The sequence below is a fragment of the Porites lutea genome, chromosome 4 (assembly GCF_958299795.1).
Source record: "Porites lutea chromosome 4, jaPorLute2.1, whole genome shotgun sequence".
Lineage (NCBI taxonomy): Eukaryota > Metazoa > Cnidaria > Anthozoa > Scleractinia > Poritidae > Porites > Porites lutea.
The window spans coordinates 48,985,943-49,006,148 of record NC_133204.1 but is presented as its reverse complement, the minus strand read 5'-3'; the positions used below and the strand labels follow the sequence as shown (position 1 = coordinate 49,006,148).

The 20,206-nt window shown below is 39.0% G+C and overlaps 2 protein-coding genes across 2 annotated transcripts; both read right to left on the bottom strand.

The window, feature by feature from the left end:
• Positions 1-1,114: 1,114 nt before the first annotated feature.
• Positions 1,115-6,604, bottom strand: LOC140934813 (acid-sensing ion channel 1C-like). The gene is made up of 6 exons (XM_073384376.1): positions 5,537-6,604; positions 4,811-4,973; positions 2,839-2,898; positions 2,196-2,409; positions 1,662-1,753; positions 1,115-1,275 (listed from the first exon to the last, which is right to left on the bottom strand). Exons 1-6 carry the CDS (start codon positions 6,431-6,433, stop codon positions 1,115-1,117), a joined length of 1,587 nt encoding a protein of 528 aa, XP_073240477.1. The 5' UTR covers positions 6,434-6,604.
• Positions 6,605-9,805: 3,201 nt separating this feature from the next.
• Positions 9,806-14,083, bottom strand: LOC140934812 (acid-sensing ion channel 1C-like). Its single transcript, XM_073384375.1, has 4 exons — positions 13,163-14,083; positions 12,656-12,815; positions 10,687-10,743; positions 9,806-10,052 (listed from the first exon to the last, which is right to left on the bottom strand). The coding sequence occupies exons 1-4, from the start codon at positions 14,081-14,083 to the stop codon at positions 9,940-9,942; spliced, it is 1,251 nt and encodes a 416-aa protein (XP_073240476.1). The 3' UTR covers positions 9,806-9,939.
• Positions 14,084-20,206: the final 6,123 nt, after the last annotated feature.

The following is a 20,206-nucleotide window of genomic DNA, read 5'->3' as shown; positions in this document are numbered from 1 at the left end:
AAATGCTATTGGTCGACTGACAGTCATGTCTTGACTGCGAAGACTAAATGAGATCTGTCTTTTTCACTGTAATACTAGTTGTTTTATTGTCACTCAAATTACTGGTGTCTTATTCCGTCCGCCCTAGTGTTGTCAATTTTACCAGAGTTTATAGGAAAATTGCCTGTAAGGTGCCTACTGTTGCTGCATGACTTTCAATCAGTAGCGTTTGTGGTTAGTTAGTAGAGTATGACTTTTTAAAGTGGTTCGTTGGTGTTAGTTACGTAAGGCTTTTTGCAATCAGGTCCTATTCGATGCATATATGTGGTGGTTAGTCTGTAAATGCTGTTAAGCAATGTGATTGCTGACATCGCCAGTTGAAGAAAAAGCGCGAGATTAAGTTCGAAGATGTTTACAAAACTCGTAACTACGATTATAAGCAAGTAGACATAGCAAACATTTAAATGATTCCCTTTTTTCTGATTAGCTGTTAACTTTATTTTAGCGTCTCTGATGGGCCTCGACACACTCGCTCTACGAGCTGGATATTGCAATTACATCAGCCAAGCAGAATGCGGGATTTCGAAAGTAGTACGTATACTTTAGTAGAATTTCACTAATTTTTGAAAGTAGTTGCACGAATCTAAATCGACTACTTTGACATGAATAATTTATTCTTTTGAACACAAAAAAAACTTGGGATGAATACGTGGCGTCTCTATTGAGCTCACTGAGCTGGTGACCTATTGAAAATCAGTTGTAGCATGAGATACTTGTGAGATTAAGATTAGTGTTGTTTTACTATGGAAGAAAGATTAGCCGATTAACACGTGGGTAAGATAAGTATATCAAACATGTTAAAGGTAACGGCAAACGCGTGAGTTTACTTGGCTTTGCTGACAAAAATGTTTCCACGGTGTCAGCTCTAGCTTTGCATAAAGAAGATCGCTGTATTTGTGTTATAAATTTTATTAAATTTAGAGCAATGTTGAAATCTAAGGTTACATTTTTGCGCTTATTAAAATGATACCTATTCCGGAAGTTAAAAAGAGAATAAAAGATAAATAGAACTGGAAAATTTTCGCTTACATGATCATTTTTGGTTTTAGTTACAACTTGAGCGAGGATATACTTGTTAATCAGTAAAACATTCAGGAGCAATCGTTATATTTCGCTTTCGCTCTTGAAATTGTTTGCTGATGAAAGCGCGAAATCTCCTGGATATAAAGTCGACAAATTCGAAAATTGTTAGGATACTCATGCCGAGAAAAAGACCAAAGTTGCCACCCAACGTCGCTGAAAGTAAAAAAAATTTAAAAATTGGTTATTTTTTTAATAACAGTTATCTACTAAATATCATGCCATTTCTCGTTTTCTTTTTTACTGAGTGTTAAATTTTGGCTACAAGACCAACTATACGTACGTCTGCATCGCTTTTGTGATATAATACTGCCGATAAAGATGGCAAATTTAATTTGTCAGTCGTTTCAGAGAAACCTGGCTGTTTGCATAGTTTATAATGTTCTATCAGAAGCATGCTTCTGATTCTATCAGTTATAGCATCTTTTTTTTTTTCAGGTGGGTGTCATGCTCTAACTCAACTTACTGCAGAGAATACGTATATACGTAATTTTTGCTTCTTATTAATACTTTTGTTCATGACGTTATTCCATCTCACTCACCTACTAAAGACCAGTCTGTAAACTGTGGAGTCTGTGTTATCTCATCATAGTCCATATCTTGGAAAAAGATATCGAGAGAAACGATGTTGTCACTAGATGGAAAAAAACAGCATGTATACAGCAGGTCAATCAGAGTAGTTTTGATGCACTAATCAATCACATGTCAGTCTGACATGTCTACCAGCGCTGTATTTTGCTTATTGCTTAAAGCTCTTTTTGATTGCGGTTGTGTCATTAGGCTATTTGCATCCCTTGTCTGAACTTTGGTTCGAGTTTCATTGCTCCGTTAGTCCAGGGAAACACACTGTGATTGCTAATATGCAAGATGCATGCTAAATATTCCTGGGGAGCAGTTTAATCCAAAAGGCAATACTTCGATTGTCACCATTCAAGACCAAAACGCGAAAAGGGAAGTCTCGTTAGGAAGCAAAAACACCGCGCAAACACTTAAATGGAATGAAAAACGATTTAGTCCAGGAATTAAAGCCTGTTCGCAAACACTTTTAAACTAGAAGAGACTCGTAAAAAACTTACTCAATGTACAGCTTCTTTTCAAAGTATGACATGTTGATAAAATTTTCGAAGGCTGGAAGGTTGTTGGTGCCATTTAATGCTGCATTCAGTTTGTTGATGAAAACATTTCTCTGCAGACCGGCATAGGATAAAGATATTTCATACTCCGTGTGGGTGCATGGCGCCGGGCAGCTGTTTTCACACCTTTCCTTTTCCTTAGAGGTTCCAAATGATTCTATCAAAGTAAATCCCAAAACAAAACACACCTTAAAATGAATTCTTTTCTTTAAGGCTTATTGACCAATTAGCAGCTTTGCTGTTCTCCTTTTACTGATTGCTAGTTAAGGCCATGTCTCAAATTGGTAGGGACAATTAAGGCCGTTTATTTTTTTGGATTTAATTAACTTTGTATAGACTAAACTAATGTTAATGACGTTGTGAATAAGGATTTTAAAGACCCCTCATTGACCTTTTTGATTGACACTGCATTGTCGCTTTAAAAGCCTCCTATCCTATCTCGGCCTTTCGTCGACCATACATCGACCTCACGTCAGCCCCAGTAAAGGGTTATTGATTAGTTAATATACGGACTTAATGATCTCTGTGCCATTTGGAGGCCAGTGGATTGATTGCTTTTACTATTCAGTAACTAACAAACACTCACCGTATGCTGGAAACATACAGAGCACAGTGTCATTTGGAGCACAAAGTGGAAAGGTTGGATCTAAAGAGGAAGTAAATTCATTGTCAGCGGCTGGTTTTTAATTCTTGATCTATTTGCAACGTATTGCTGTCATAAAGATCATTATAATCAACAATAATTAACTTAATTCGGGGTAAATAGTGGCCAAAAACATTTCTAAGGCCTCTATACACAGAGCTTGTTGAAATGATTATCAAAACACTTGCAATCTGCTCAGAAGCTGTCTGAAGCAATGGTCACACTGCAAACCTCAGCCGGGTATCATATGGTTAATATCTTGCATGCGTACAGTCAGACTGCCTGGGCAGAGACAGTCATGATCATAGATAGTTGTTTCCCCCCTTGTTTGGTTCATCAGCATGGCATAACTGTCAAGGAAGGGTAAAACGGCTGTCAGAGAGACTGGGGAGACTCGCATGATGTGCGGACGTGTTTTCGTGTACTCCGAGAAAGTTCTTCTCTCCGCCCTAAAATGTCAAGAAAAGAAAGTGAGGAAAGTAGTAATACATGCACCTTCTGTGGTACGAAGAAAACGTGATGAAAGGTTTAGTAGCGGAAGCTCGCCCGAGGTACCTCCAACCAAGTCGGCGAAGCAGACTTTTGAAGAGTTTTAAGCAACAAAGAGAACGATAGTAACGTCTGGATAGTCCTAAACAAGATTCGTGTGAACACAGACAAACTATTGGAAGAAAGCTGTGATATGAGAAGGCAATACGAAGAATTAAAGGAATATTTAGACTTCAATTAAAAATGCAGAACTGACGTCTCTCAAAAAAGAAAATAAAGAGCTTAAAGATAAAGTGTCGAGGTAAGAGCAGATGTCGACGACATCCTCTACGAAGATGCTGAAACGGCGATAACCCAAGTAGATGACGTGGAACAGTATACAAGAAAACACAACTTGGAGATTCATGGAATTGCCGAAACTACAGGCAAAGATATTGCTGAAAATGTTGTTAAGCTTGGAAAGGTCGTCAACGTGCATACTTCTCCCACCGATATCGTCATTTGTCACAAAACTGGACCTCGTAACAGCAGCGGCTCCAAACCTAATAAGGTTCGGTTTAAAACACATAAGAAGAAAACTGAGCTGTAGAAAGCTAGGAAACATCTAAAGTCAGTGAGTCTAAATCAGTATTTTTATGCTACAAACGTGGTATATGTCGATGAAAATCTAACATATTTAAGGCGCAAGTTGTTTGCTAAAGTTAGAACGAAAATAAGATAACCATTAGTATAGTGCCTGGACTTTGGACGGCAAAATATTTATTAATATTCATTATCTAACAGCTTTCATACTTTTAGCCATTATCTCTTAATTGCTAGATATTACTATTTCTTAGCTAGAAAAAATGTTCTCCTGGAAATTAAAATCCAGTGCGAAAGAGGAATTTACAATAACAAACGGAAATCTTAACAAATACAGAAATAAGTGGACCACCCTGTGCATTTCCGGTTAGTGTTGATTTATCGTAATTTAGCAAACGCGCACTATTATTACTTTTCTATTTGTTTTTCTAGTTGTTGTTAGTCTGTTAAACTTTCGTATTTCGCTTTGTTTTCCTTGTTTGTTTGTTTTTTACTGTTTTACCCCCTTTTTTGGCCGCCCTGTTACTGTAAAGTCTATTGTAATGTTATGTTGAATGATATTAAATAAATAAATTATTTTTAAAAAAAAAGAAACGGCTGTCAGTTGCTGCCACTACCCAGCAGCGCGTACGCGAAAGGAAGAGGCCACTGAGATGGGCAGTTTAAATACTGTCAGTCAGATGTTTTTACAGTTAAGTGGCAATTGCTTAAATTGCGTTTACAACAGTTCGAGGGTCATATCTTCACTTAAAAACAGGAGTGTTAAAAAAATGGAACAAACGAGTCCACACAAAGCACCTGTTTCTTCACCTAGTCTCTCTCCTCCCTAATAGGCACTTCTTACCTTTATTTTCTATGGGACGACAGCCGCACGTTTTAATGACAAACTCGGTCAGACATCGCATAAGACACGCCGGCTTGGAATAAACCGTGTAACCGATGTTTCCAAGACCTTCTAGGTTTTTGGTGGTGCAGTTGGCTAAATACGGTGATGGCAAGTTTATTATCTGAAAATAAAAGAAGTTTTACAAATGTGATGGTATTCTTAAGTGCACCCAGTATTTAGTAGTATAGCCATAAATATGCTCGATAGGAAAGAATATGATTATTACCCCCTCGTCCACATTTTTATTTCAGTGTAGGTCAACCTGCCAGGAATAAGTTTCTTAGAGCATGCAAACGACAGAAATATATTAAACATACCGTATTTATTCGATTAACCGCCCTGGGCGCTTATTAGTTTTTTTACCTTGAGAGTGGGCGCTTATTCGAGGCTGGGTGCTTATTAAATTTACACCACTCTCAGCAAGTGCAGTATGTTTATTTTGCAACAAAACAATGTATGGTAATAACAAAAAGCGGAGATGTAACAAAGCAAGGTTTCTGTAAAATACTCTGAAGAAAACTCCGTCTTCGGGAGGGTCTCTTATTATCTCGTATTTGCGTTTATGTGGGCGGGAGTAGAGGGGGGGCGCTTATTAACTTTGTCTGCCTTTAGGATGGGCGCTTATTGGAGGTGGGCGCTAATTCGAGGTTGGGCGCTCATTCGAATAAGTGCGGTATAACTAACCTCTTTCCTTTTCAGTGCGCATAGGTTACGAACTCCAGGTTGAACTACAAAACCAAACTGTTCCATGAAAGGAAAGGTGTTTTGATCGTGTACCAGAACTATAAGCCCCACAAAGGGATTTTTTGGATTATCCAGGTAACTATCTCTTTCTACATGCAACAGCAGCTTCAAGCCGTTTAGATGACCTGCCATGGTAGCATTTATCAGAGGAAAGTTATAATTTCCAGAGTTGAAAGTATAGCACTGGCCAAACACAGAATTGATAAAGGATGAAAAGTTTCTTGAGTCGCAAGGAAAACCATTGATTTCACAAGACTGAAATGTTGGGCTTGGAAGGTGCATTTCATCAATTCGATGACTAAAGAGTGTAAGATAACAATTATCTGAACCATCTTCGCAGCCTTTTCGGTCGAACAAGTACGAATGTTCTTTGTTTGACGGAGTGTTGAAAACATCTGTTGATTTTGCCAGCATTGCTTCGAAGGCCTTAAAATTAAGTGCAATGACATCATTGTCTAACATATTTTTTGTCTTCATAAAGTTAATATACCTTCGCCGATTAAAAAAATTAAAATTGCACAGAGTTACCGCGGGGAAGGTTAAATTTCTGTTTATATTTGCTCCTTTTGTTGTAATTCTTGTAATGAATGGTCGACTGTAATACGCAGTCAATGCTTGAACAATTTGATAGACGCAGAAACCGAAACAAGAACCGAGAGCCACTGTCCAAATCAGTCTCCTAAAAAAGTTTCCATTGAATAGAAATCGAACACCATGTAGGGTAGTGTCTTGTATGAAGGATCGGAGGTTTTCCGTAGGTGCTTCTTCCCTTCCGTTAGGTTTCTGATCTTGCCATGCTTGCTGTCCAATAATAGACATGATTTTACTTCTTTTCATGATACGAAGCTTCGTGCTTGGTTTAGATACGATACCTTACAATATTATTCTGATTTTCCCGTTCATTAAACGAAACTCTGTCTTAATCACTATATTTGATGGAAAGAAAGTACATGAATTATGAATTATTCTAATCACTTAGGTGTGTCCTAATAAGGAATTTTGCTAGGCTAATAACATCAAGATTTGATTAGGGGTATTTTGTTGTACAAGTGCACTCAAAAAGCCTGTCAATTAGTTAAGATTCATTAACTTGAAGGGAATGATTTTCAATCCTAATAAGAAGTTCCTTGATGCTTACAAAAGCAGCGACGGAAGCTATATTATAAGCGTAGTTTGCTGCAGGAACAGTAAAATAATAACTTTTTAATTAGTACTGGCTCGGTTTTCTAGCTGTATACCGTAATCACACAAATTACTTTGTCAGTTAGTGCCAGTATGTTAGATGCCTGCGTTTGTGACTCTTTACAAGACAGTTTTTGACAAATATTATTGAAGGCCGGGTAAAAACTAGCATGATATTTATTTTTTGTTGCCTTTTTCCTTACCTTCATAAACTCCCTGAAGATGTTTACATAATTCGCTCTTTGAAAAGTCAATATAACAATTTCATCTCTCCACATATGTTTTGATTCTCACGCGATGCTATTATTTGTTTTCTTATATACACGACTCTCAAACCTAAATTTAAACCCCTTGAAGATAAACAAAGGAATACCAAGCTCACAGGTTAATGAATGACACCCGCGGGCTTTGATTGTAGAAATAATATAGGATATTAGTATATACACACTCAGTGATCTTGTAATTCAAGCAATCTGATTAGTTCGCTATCTCGGACTATGACGTTATATTCACCGCGCTAGGCGGTGAACATCAAGCAGAACAAAATAGCTGTCGTGAACTGGGTGTTTTGCCAAAGTTTCATAGTGAAGCCTTTTTGAAAATACCCGAATATCCAAGTGCTGATGACTTTAAAGGCAAGAAAAGACTTCATGGTGTTTAAACAGCGCGATCTATTGTGAAGTGGTTAACTGTAGCTGACTTTTTGTACGCTCGAAGCTATGTTTACCACGACAGAGGAAAACGACGCCGCTTTGTCACTTTTGTGATTTCGGGATTTTCTCGCAAGACCAATTTTGCCTATAAATAGAAGTTAATTCATGGAGAAAAGAGGAAGGCAAATATTGTCGAAAATTGTACGTGCCAGCAAGTTAACAAAACAAAGAATATTGGAGATAAACAACGCTCACCTTGATCGTAGCCGCTGTTGACAGCATTTGCAAGAAGAGACAAAGAAACTTTCTCATTCACGGTGAGTTGACAGAAACAAATAAAGCTCTACTTTTCTTCTCAGAATCGGGTATTAATATAAATTTTCGGCGTTTTCTTTTAAGCCGTTGATGCTAAAGCTTACAAAACTCGATACAAAAAGATTAAACTATCATTTGCCATTTTTGAAGATACTGTAAAGATCTAACTTTATGCATCCACTGTTTACGGCTTCGTGTTCACGCATGAACTCACCCGTCAATCAAACTAACCGTTTTTTAATGGTTTCCTTTCTGATTCTGTTGAGATCACTTCGTGTGAATATACTAAAACAATTATTCACCTCAGGCTCAGTTAATATTGTTGAATAATTACCTCGACTTTGTCTCGGGGATTATTCAACAATATTAACTTCGCCTTCGGCGAATAATTGTTAATTGTACTGTAAACTGATCAATAGAAAAGATTTCAAAATGCTTTCAGAAAATCCACCCGCTGGCAATATAATATTCTGGAGTTGACTTTTTTCTGTCTTTTTTTTCCGTCGTGATTATAAAAGATTTTGTAGCCCATAAATTTTCAACCCGGCAATGGAATTGATGCAACTGTTTCTTTGAAATAGCTGCATGCCGTTTACCACTTGTGAAACTAACATTTTCATGTTAAGTCCCAAAAAAATGAGTATTTTTACGAGTGTGTCAAGATCCCTATAAGTATTAATTGTTCTTGAATTTAGTGCTTTAATAAACTCTAGAACTTTTTTTCTAGGATACTTTAATAGCTATTGAAGTTATTAACTTATTCCTTCTTACTTGAGTTAGTAGAGCGATTTTCGTATGACCTTGAAATGAAAACGCACGAACAAAACAGAAACAACAAAAGAACGGAAATTGAGCGATTTGATTGGTTTATCGAACGGATACAAACGCGCGTGGCTTTTGGTTAGTTAAACGAACGCTCGGGTGAAAAACTTCCTGCCAGAGAACTTTCTGGACATCAACCTGCAATAGGATTGGCCAATCAAACAATGCCTTCTTCATATTAGGGTTTTCTTTGGCGGGAAAACGAAGAAGCCATGTTTTGATCTTTTTATCCATTGGCTGATAAAACGAATAACGAACACTTGCTGAAATTATTTTTCAAGGTCATACGAAAATCGCTCTAACTCAGTCCCTACTTTATCAGAAACGAGCCTGATGCCTGTAAATATGCTTGACACAGACTGTCTGTCTCTACAAATTTAATAAGCGCTCAAGAAATGTTAATAAAGCAAGGCAAGGGGAAAGAGCACGGAAAACGGGAAACATGGGGACAAAACAGCGAATGGGTAATAAAGGTTAAGTACTGAATTGTTCTGTTAATTCAAGACGTGGCAACTTTATCTCCGTAAAAACTAGGTTGGATGAGGGTCTTAGGAAACGGATTTGTTCAGTCAGGAACCCTTATGGTAAGAAAATCATCCCTTGACCATACATTTCCCGTGGCCGACGACCGAATGACTGTCCTCCCGCCACATGTAAAACCAAGGCATGCGGAGTGAAAATAATTAATTATGTAGAAAACCCACATTTCAAAAAATCGCTTTTCCAATGCAACGGCATCTTTTAATTTGAAAACTTTGAACTACTGTTTTAAAATTCGAAACTGAAACTAATAGAACGCCAAGAATGAGGAAAAGCTACAATCACTCTTGAACGGGAGCTCCGCCTTTAGGTTTGGCTATATCTAATGATGCTTTTGCGTTATAAACCTCTGGGTTTTGTATAACTTAACACAATAATGTGCCATCTCCTTTGAGCATACTAAAAAACATAAAATACTAAATTAATAGATCTAACCAAATGTTATTATACAGGGCACGTTGAAGTGAGTCCAAGTTCTTGGTGTTGGATCTGCGTGATAATTCAACAAGATTGAATCAACGCAAATTGGCTGGATTGTGTGGATGCGTTAGCTAAATTAATACCGATCCAACACCATTCAGCAGAGCGTTTGAGTGAGCCTGGTATGTTGCATCCAACAACTTTGGTTGGCGGTTGACTAACTGGATCCGTTAAATGGGGAGTAATTTGATTTTTGTAGGGCATTTTTGTCTATTGATCTTTTCAGTAAAGCTCTTGAACTTTCTCAAGAAGCTCGTGCGGAAAACCCATGCAAAGAAGTGTTGACTAGTAAGTACAGAGCTAGAGGAGCTAGAGATGACGATCTATTTTACTTCATGCCTAATTCATGGTCTAAGATTCATTCCAGATGAAAACACAGAATCTTCTGAGAGCGAAGTCAACAAATTCGAGAAGTGTCAGGATACTCATACCGAGAAAAAGACCAAAATTGCCACCTAGAGTCGCTGAAAGAAAAAGGGAAAAGAAATGACATTTACTCAAATTTAAAATTTCAATTATCACCCGACTGTCTTAGAATGTCAATTTCTTTGTTTTGGGAAGAATTTTGTAGTGTGTCGGGGCGCGATCCATTCAACCAAAATTCCAACCGGTCCAACCAGGAAAAGTGGTCCACCTTAAAAGGTGGACCCGTTTTTTCGAAACTTTTCCTGTTGGACCGAACAGATCCATTGAGTTTTGGAACGAAATTTCCGGAAATTTTGGTTGAATGGATCGCGCCCTCTGTCTCCACGTTTGGGACGGATCATTTTCAGGACCTACGATCGAAGATCTTCAGAGCACGGTTCATCAAAGGAACCACTAAATTTCTCCTAGACAAGAATTCATCATGCACCATGATTCGAGTGACCTTGGAACACAAATCCTGACCTGATTCTTCCCAAGTGAACGCATCTTGAGCATGAAGGAAAGGTATTGGGGTAAATAGCAGAGGATAGTTTCTTTCTAGATAGCAAATTAGGCTCGCTCTTAGCTTTATTTACTGCGTGGTTTGGTATTTATATTAATTCATTATTTTTTCATCCTTACTTATTTATTACTACCTTGACTACGCAGGGAAACCTACAACAAAAGACTCACCAACTAAAGACCAATCTGTAAACTGTGGAGTCTGTCTAATCTCATCGTAGCTCAGTTCTTGGAAAAAGATATCGAGGGAAACGATGTTATCATTGCACGGCAAGAAAGGCAGAAATTATGTTTAGGAAATTGTCAAATCAAAGTTGATTGTTACTTAGTAAGCCGCTCAAAAGTTAGGGGAAATTTAAAGGGAGCGAACAAGACAGTGGTAGAAAAATCAAAACTCTGCGGCGATTTCCATGCGTGAGAAAACATCATTTAAATATTACTTCTGTCCGCAAAATAGGCTTTTAGCGTTAAGTCACCCCACAGAAAACTTACTCTATGTACTGCTTCTTTTCTGAATATGATATGTTCAGAAAAGTCTCGAATCCCGGAAAGTTCTCAGTATCATTTAATGCTGCGTTGAGTTTTTTAATGAACACATTCCTCTGCAAACCGGCCGGCATATGATAAGGATATTTCATAGTCTGTGTGGTGGCATGGTTCCTGGCAGGTTTTTTCGCACTCCTCCTTTTCCTTTGATTTACCAAATGATTCTGTCCAAAACAAATCGAAAATATAACATGTGTTGTAAACCCTTTTTGTAATTGTGAGTATAGAGTTATTGAATGAGTGAATGAATGACTTCCTTGATAACTGATTCACTTATTTTTTGTCATTTGCCTTAATGTAGGGTCACAGAGTGGAAAGAGAAAGTGATTGACTGGCTGGCTGTCTGATGTATGGTAGCAGTAACGGACAGACGTGTTTTATGATGCCATTTGATGGTTCACAACCTGATTGTCCGACTCAATGGCAGCTCGGCTGACCTATTTATTGCCTATCTAGCGCAAAATTCAAACGCTTATCATGAATGGTTTGCTGAAAATTACACCGACTGATCGCAGAAATTGCTGAACATTTGACTGAAGTCCTCACATTAAGTAGTGGATTGATTACTGATTATATTGGATGGATGGATGGATGGACGGACGGACGGACGGTCGGATGCATGTTCTGGTTGTTTTCTAACAATTTCTAAAATATCTATCATATCACATCGCTATTGGTGGACCGAATGCTCTCAAACCGTGCCTGTTGTGACCTTTTTAATACTGATGAGGTCATAGGTTAATAAGAAAATAAAAACGTAGACCATATGCTGGAAGCAAGCAGAACACAGTGTCATTTGAAGCGCAAAGTGGAAATGTTGGATCTACGAAGGAAATTCAATGTAATATGAGTAGAAATCTGCACTGAGTCTAAGATGTATCCTGTCGTCCAGACAACAAATAACGACTCTTTAAAGTTTATAGAAAATAGTTATAGTTTTTGCTTTATTGTATCCTCCTGCACTTTACGGCCGCGACATTAAGCTTGCAGTTAGATGCATTTAAAATCTGCTGCATGTTCTGACTCGCATGCTGTGACATGCTAGGTATCGAGATAGTCGGCTAAACTGAGATGGCTATCTCCTACTTTGAGGCAGCCATTGTCATCAACCTGAACGAAAAAAGAGCTCAGTGCAAAGCCAGGTTCAACCTAACCCGGACTGCAACATCTGGGGTAAGATCTTCGAAAACAATCTATTTTTGGCCTGCATAATCCCATAGGAGACCTCGGGGAGCAAGGGTGGCACAGCGGTGAGAGCACTCACCTCCCACCAATGTGGCCCGGGTTCAAATCCCGGCGACGGCGCCAATTGTGGGTTGAGTTTACTGATGGTTCTCTCCCTTGCTCTGAGAGATTTATCTCTGGGTATTCCGGTTTTCCATTCTCCTTCAAAACTAACGTAACACTTCCAAATTCAAATTCGATCTGTATTGCACGGACACGTTTCAACGATTTCTTAACTTAAAACTTGAAATCACAGTTACAACATGCAACATTGATCTTAGATACAGTATAGTAGTGTCTCACTAAAGCACTCATTATCAGTATCGGCCTCGAAATGTCAGGGTGATCTAGCCATATCTTGACTTCTTACCTTTATATTCTATGGGGCGACATCCGCATGTTTTGATAACAAAATAACTCAGACATTGCATCAGACAGGCAGGTTTGGAATACGTGTAGTTAGTCTTCCGAAGAATATCCAAGTTCCTTGTTGTGCAGTTGGCTAAATAAGGGGATGGCAAGTTTATAACCTGCATGATAACAAAGTATTTTATAACGTGAGAACGAAGGCTTAAAATGCGTCAGTTTTAACTAATTTATGTATAAGCCAATAGCTACAATATCTTTAGCAAAAGGCGCAAGATCAGTCAGGGGGAAATTGGTATGACTATTTTCTATTTTCTAGTACGCGTTTTAGCCTGAATTTCATCCGATTACTTCGAGTCGTTATTACTCCCTCAATTGTTGAGAGGAGAAAACGACTCGAAGCAATCGGATGAATTTCAGGCTAGTACGCGTTTGTGTTGTTTCAGGGCAGGAAAAAACGCTTAAAAATTTATCGAGAATGCCGCGCCGAGAGTGCAGAGATCTAACTAACCTTTTTCCTTCTTATTGCGCAAAGGGTACGAACTCCAGGTTGAACTGCAAAGCCAAACTGTTCCATAAAAGGAAAGGTCTGTTGATCGTGTACCAGAACCGTAAGTCCAACGTATGGATTTGTTGGAGAATCCAGGTAACTGTCTCTCTCCACATGTAACAACAGCTTCAAACCGTTTAGGTGACCTGCCATGGTAGCGTTGATTAGAGGAAAGCCATAATGTCCAGAGTTGAAAGTGTAGCACTGGCCAAACACAGAGTTTATGAATGATGAAAAGTTGCTTGAGCCGCAAGGAATACCATTAATATCACAAGACTCAAATATCGGGCTCGGAAGTAGCATTTCATCGATTTGATGACTAAAAAGTGTAAGATAACAAATATCCGAACCATCCTCGCAAATTGTTCGGTCGAACAAGTAAAAATGATCATTTTTTGACGAGCTGTTGAAGACATCTTTCGATTTTGCCAGCAGTGATTCTATAAACTTGAGATTAAGTTTAATTTCATCATTACTAGACATATTTCTTGTCTTCATAAGGTTAATGTACCTTCGCCGATTAAATGAATTAAAATTGCAGAGAGTTACGGCCGGAAATGTTTGATTCTCGTTCATGTGTCCTACTTTTTTTGTGATTCTTGTGTTGTATGGTTTACCATAAAATGCATCCACCGCTTGAAAGATCTGATAGATACAGTAACCGAAACAAAATCCGAGAGCGACTGCCCAAATCAACCTCCTGAAATAGTCTCCACTGAATAAAAACCTAGCACCATGCAGGGTAGTGGCTTCCATAAAGGAACTCACTGTTTCTGTAGTTACTTGGTTCATTTCGTTGGATTTAGCTGTTTGGTGAAAAACTCTGTCTTCCTCAAGATTTCCACCCGAGCTTTTCCCATTTTCCGGTTCACTACATGCCATGATTTTTTGACAAATTTGGCTTCACGAGGATCTTTTTTTATGTTTGCAAAGTCATTACTTCTGTTTGGCCCTTCTGTTGTTCGTTGAACGAAACTGAAGAATCACTGCGTGTAAGGAGAACACCGTGGAAACTGATGATAATTTTGGCTGTTATTATATTGAATTAAAAATGTTCAGAATGATCATTTTCGGTGAACCACAGATTTTTGTAGCGTTTTTAAGTTACCCTCGAAAAGTAAAAGGACCCTTTGCGATAAATCTATTTCACTCTAAATGCAAATTTAAAACGTTTAAATTTGCTTGATCAAATCCAGCGGAGAAAACACCTATGATGTCAAATTATCATGACAATTACAGTGTAACAAAAACTAATTATATAAAAGTCGAGTATTGACCAACTTTTAAATATGGATCACACTGCAGTGGTCAGTTTATCGCTGAATCACCAACCACATTTGTAAAACCATACGTTTGTGATATCGGTTAAGAATTTTTTTTCGCCCATAAAAAATAGCTGAAGCCGAACCACTATTAATTAACTTTCATTATTTGTACCTAATTTAATCATTTGTCTTTTTACTTCTGAAGTTATATTGAACTGTCAAAGGAGTTCTAATAGGCCTTTTTTACTTTGCCATGGCTGATTGGAGATTTTGAGCAGCATGGCTCCCCTTTATAAGTCTCTATTCTTTCCTTTGAAGAACTGTCCTCAATGACCTAACTAGTCATAGCGCCAAGCTTGAAACCGAACAAACAAAACGGGATAAAATTTTAATAGCCGGAATTTTGATCATTTCTTAATACTGTTCTTCCGCCTTTCTTTGGAGTTATAGTTAAGTTAACCTTTCGCTCAATCAGTAAAAAACAGGAGCTTTTTATCGATTTTGAAAATCAATACTGACAATAGTTGGATCAAAATTGAACGTCTTAGTACACCGATAAGGTGGGTTATTAGAATAATGTTGAGGAGCGATTTTAAACTGACGAACACTATACATACATACATACATACACTTTATTGATGCTCCCTAAGTGGGCTTTTCAGCTCAATAGAATAAAAAAATACAAATATATAAATTAATTGAGAATGTAAATACAATAATATTATAATTACAAAATATATATCAATAATATAATATATCAACTTAATAAAACATTTGCAAGATGACGTCTAAAATTCCTGGGGCATTTTAAGGACTTAATGTTATCATTCAAGGAGTTCCAGAGTTTGGCTCCTCTGAAAGCAAAGGAGCGCTGCCCTGTTGACAGGCGACATAAAGGTATATCCAAAGCACCAGATGATCGAGTTTGTCTATTATGGACTTGAGAACGTGATTTAAACATATCAGCAAGATAGTCTGGAACAAACTTGTTAATACATTTGTGCATTCACACTATGAATCAATGGTTTATAATATTCAAATTAAACTGAAAGAATTCCCTTTATCATGAGCAATAATGCTTCTGAAGCCTCTTTTGCTTTCGATTTTTAGCCTTATTATGCTTATGTGATTTAGCATTGTATCTGAAGCAGGCCTTCCCCGGCTACAAATAGCCTAAGTTCGATATACTAAAATACTAACATGACTTCCAAGCTTTAAGGAAAAAATTGCAAATTTCACGAATCTATTGTGCCGTAACTCTCAGAAGAGACTTGAGCACACAAAAAATCAAACTAAATGTATAGAACAATGACTTGAGTGCCTTGGATCCTGTTAGAACTCAATATATCGAACGTGGGCTATTGTGAAAGAGCTGGGGAACAGGCAAGACAGTTCTGCTCGAAACATTTGTTATCTTAACCTGATTGTTTCACCAGGTAAATGGTAAGTACCCAGCACTTTCGCGAACTTCTACGCCTTTGAACTTTTCATCGCCAAAGGTGCAGTGATCGTAACACTTGCAAAGGTAGCTTCGAGCTGCACATTTTTGGAGGGTTCTTTCTGTTTTATCCAGCTTGCAGGTCTTTTGCGTTACGATCTGATTCCAATTTACAATGCGGTTTTTCACTGGATTTCTAGGCATGTTTTATAATCCAGGAAGACCTGCACGGCACTGCAATGGTACCTCTTTTGACGTTCTAAAAATTATCAGTCGAGTCTTTTACCTACCCTCTTCCGGATACTGTTTTCCTTCCTGCTCCCTTATGGTTGGAGCTTGGTTAAAAGGAAGGCAAACTTTGCAACCTAGACCACTAGTGGTTGGAAACTGCGCTTCTTGCATGACGCTTCAGCGAAATCTCCGCACCGTGAATCACCTAAAGAGTTCGTGCGTCGACTGTACATGTCCTGGTCTCTTATGCATGCAGTGTCCGCGGGACTGAGCTTGCAATGATCGCCTAATTACGCCATAGTTCAGATTATGGAGGGTTAATCTGCTATGATCAGCAAATACAAAACTTGAAGTGTAAAAATTTATATTTGTGTTTTAAATTATTAATCGCGATTTGTTAAAATGTTAGAAAATTAAATTGAAATGATTTTCTGTTATTTTGAATGGAACTGTTCTAGCTGGAGTAAATCAGGAATATTTTCAAAAGTTTGTTAAAATTTTCTAAAATTTATTTTAAGTTATTTTATTGTTTAAAAATTGTTTCCACCTTTTACTTAATTACTTGTACCTTTTATTTGTTTTTTGTTAGCGCCATTGCGGGTTCTATGAAGTGTCGCTATAACAACTGAAATATGTGAAATAATGTAAGGTGAGCACACCAAGAGAGGATAAAGGGGCCAGAGAAGGCATCCTCCATACACACCCTATTCCATAGGTAATTCGTCTCGAGTTATTTTTAAGACCACAGATCCCAAGGGGGATTAGACAACAGCCAATCACATAGCGCGAATGTGTTCCGCGTGGATGACCCACGCTCAGAGCCACGCGTCCTCCACGAATTGACACAGAACAAAATGGTGGAAGACGCGGAGAGCGATATTGCTGTTCGTTTTGTCGACTAAAACGGCTACAGAGAGATTTCTGCTAAAGATGTGTCAGCGAAACGGAAATTTAAAAGAATCGCCCTTCCTCTCTTGTATAGAACTAACAGTACAGCAGGGAAATCGTTAACACACTGAATATTCTCTCAGGATCATCTATAATTTACAGCTGGAAGAGAGCAATTTCTGGTTTGATATTTATTCTTTTATTAGTCTTTTATTATTCAACAAAAATAACACTTGGCGTCCTACTCGCTCTATTGTACAAACCACCGGTTTCAATAGATCAGCGAAATTTCTCATTTTATTAAAGCACTGAGGTTACGAAAACTTCGAGTTAAACTGATTTCACGAGTTGACAAAGAGTCCAGCGATTCCCTTTTCCCAGGTGAGCGCCGACTCATTTCGCTTAGATATTCAGGAATGCTCTCGATCTCTTTACGCTTTCATTGCCTCTTGCCCGACATGTTTTGCACGACGTTTGGCCATGCAAAACCTCCACGACACATCCACGCAGCGCGCGAGGTAACTTTATCCCGATTCTAAAAATAACTCGAGACGAATTACCTATGGAATAGGGTGTGTATAGGGGATGCGTTCTCTGTCCCGTTTATCCTCTCTTGGTGCACACCGTATGTAGGCTTTTATTCTGATAGTATGAAATCAGTCTCATTTGACATTTATAGCTCTTGCTACAGTGCTAGGAGGAAGGAACAGTTCCCAAGGAATTCGCAACGCCAACATTATCACGCTCTACAAGTACAAGGGAGACTACAGCGATTGTAACAACTACCGTGGAATATCCCCTCAGTATCATTGGAGAGGCCTTTGCCCGTGTAATGTTGAACAGGTGACAGATGCTGTGAGAAAAAGTGTACCCTGAGGCGCAGTGCGGGTTCAGAGCAGAAAGGTCAACAATTGACATGATTAGTCTTACCACTGAGGAAGCTGTGGGAAAAGTGTCATGCGCAGAGGAAACCCCTGTATATTGCCTTTATTTACTTGACCAAGGCCTTCAACCCAGTCATCAGGAAGGCCCTATCCAGCAATCTCTTGCAGAGGATTGGATGCCCCCACAACGGAAGCTTCAAAGGATGACAGCGTTTTCCATGAAGGAACCGTCCAGTACGAAGGCTCAACCTCAGACCCGTTCCCAATCAATAGCGGAGTGAAACAGGGCTGTGTACTTGCTCCAACTTCTCAGCATCTTTTTCTCCTCCTAGTGCGGTCTTGCTCCTTCAGCTACTCAGTAGATGGTGTGTACCTTCACACCAGAAGTGGCGGAAACCTCTTCAACCTTGCACGCCTCCAAGTAAAGACCAAGGTTCGGAAAGTACAGATAAGCGAAATGCTATTTGCCAACGACGCCGTCCTTACCGCACATACTGAGGGTGCTTTAAAGCGATTCATGCAAATTTGGTCTCAGCATCAGTCACTTCACTTACCTAGGCTCCACCATCTCCAGGCTCCACCATCTCCAGCAACCTGTCCCTACACAGCGAGCTGAACAAACGGATTGGTAAACCAGTAGCAGCACTCTGCCTGGCACATCACAGAATGAGGGTCTAGGACAACACCATGTTGACCATCAGCACCGGGATAGAGATCTACCAGGCCTGCGTACTAAGCACGCTGCTCTACGCCAGTGAGACCTAGACCCTCTCCCGCCAAGAGCGCAAACTCAACACCTTTCACCTGCGCTTCCTTAGAAGGATTTTGGCCATCACCTGGCAAGACCGTGTCCTAAACAAGGATTTCCTAGCGCAGGCGGGAGTACCTAGTATGTTTGCATTACTCAGTCAGAGACGGCTGCGCTGACTTGGCCATGTCAGCCCCATAGAGAGAATTCCTGAGGAAATACTCAACGGTGAACTTAAACGAGATCTGAAGGCAGGCGATATCAACCCTGCAGGTTGGGAAGCTGTAGCTACAGACCGAAGTCACTGGAGGTTTGCTGTCAAGGCAGGCACTCAGGCTGGTGAGGAGAAGAAAGAGCGCAGACGGCTAAGGGAAGCATCACAGAGCTAAGTTTCAACAACTGCTACAGAGCCTGCCGATCCAGAATCGGACTGTACGTACAGCCACAGGCAGGCGCTGCAACTCAACCACTGACTAAATCTTAAAGCTGATTCCCTTGTCTCCCGAGACAGGTGGATGCCGACAAGTCTCATTTCTCAAATTGATTTATGAACAACCGTAAAACAAGTTCGCTTTGTTTCTGCGACCCACTTTTTGATACGTGAATGGGACACATTCAAGTGCATGCCATGTAATGCCGCATTCAACTGCATGCGGTAAAAGGTTGAAAACTGAAGAGGGATATTTCTAGCACGAATTGTTTTTTATTTATGATAATCTGTGTAGAGAATTAAATATTAGTCGTAACTCCTCGCAGGACATTATGCTACATCTCAATTTTAAATTATTAGAAAGAATTTTTCATTCACGAAGCGCTAAAACAGATTGGCTTCTAAATTATCCGGCAAGTCTTGAAAGAAAAGGAAGTACGATCATTAATTTCTTGCTCTAACATTAGAACCCATGTCTTTTCCACTGCAAAAGCAGAAGGAGGAGAAAAACTTTGCATAAATTTAGGTAAGTTTTAATTAAGAAAGAAAGCTTTTTTGGTATTTGAAAGTCTGACGCAGCTTGACAACTCTGTCGAAAATACTGACCGAAAAACGACAATTCTTTGAATTTATCACACCCATAGGACTCACTCGTCCTCTGGGATAAGGAAAGACCATTGGCATATATAGTCATACAATGATGCCTTTCAGGACAAAAGTATCTCATAGAGGTAATGATATTTGTTACGACGAAGAGAAGAACGCAGCTGAAATGAATGGAGTTCACAGAACAGACCAGGGTGGTGGAAAACACTAGCCATAACATAAGTAGACTTTTGATAACAAAATAACCTGTTTTGGCATCTGAAGGCCTAGCGCAGCTTGACAACTCTGTCTGAAACAACAACGGAAACGCTAACTACAACCATTACGACAGTCCTGTCATGAGTCTCTTAGATTAAACACCTATAGGAATCTCTCTTAAAAAAGACCATACAACCATGCCTTTCAAGATAAAAGTGTCTCATAGCGATGATATTTGTCCCGACGAAAACAAAAACGCAGCTGAAGTGAATAGATTTCACAGAACAGCGCAGGATGAAGAAAAAAAAGGAGATCAT

Coding starts and splice junctions, on each gene's coding strand:
- LOC140934813 (XM_073384376.1), bottom strand. CDS start 6,433: ATGAAAAGAAGTAAAATCATGTCTATTATTGGACAGCAAGCATGGCAA. Junction 4,974..5,536: donor GCGCACTGAAAAGGAAAGAG/GTTAGTTATACC, acceptor TTTTATTTTCAG/ATAATAAACTTGCCATCACC. Junction 2,899..4,810: donor TCGTCCCATAGAAAATAAAG/GTAAGAAGTGCC, acceptor CTTCCTCTTTAG/ATCCAACCTTTCCACTTTGT.
- LOC140934812 (XM_073384375.1), bottom strand. CDS start 14,083: ATGGCATGTAGTGAACCGGAAAATGGGAAAAGCTCGGGTGGAAATCTT. Junction 12,816..13,162: donor GCGCAATAAGAAGGAAAAAG/GTTAGTTAGATC, acceptor GTTATCATGCAG/GTTATAAACTTGCCATCCCC. Junction 10,744..12,655: donor TCGCCCCATAGAATATAAAG/GTAAGAAGTCAA, acceptor TCTTTTTCCAAG/AACTGAGCTACGATGAGATT.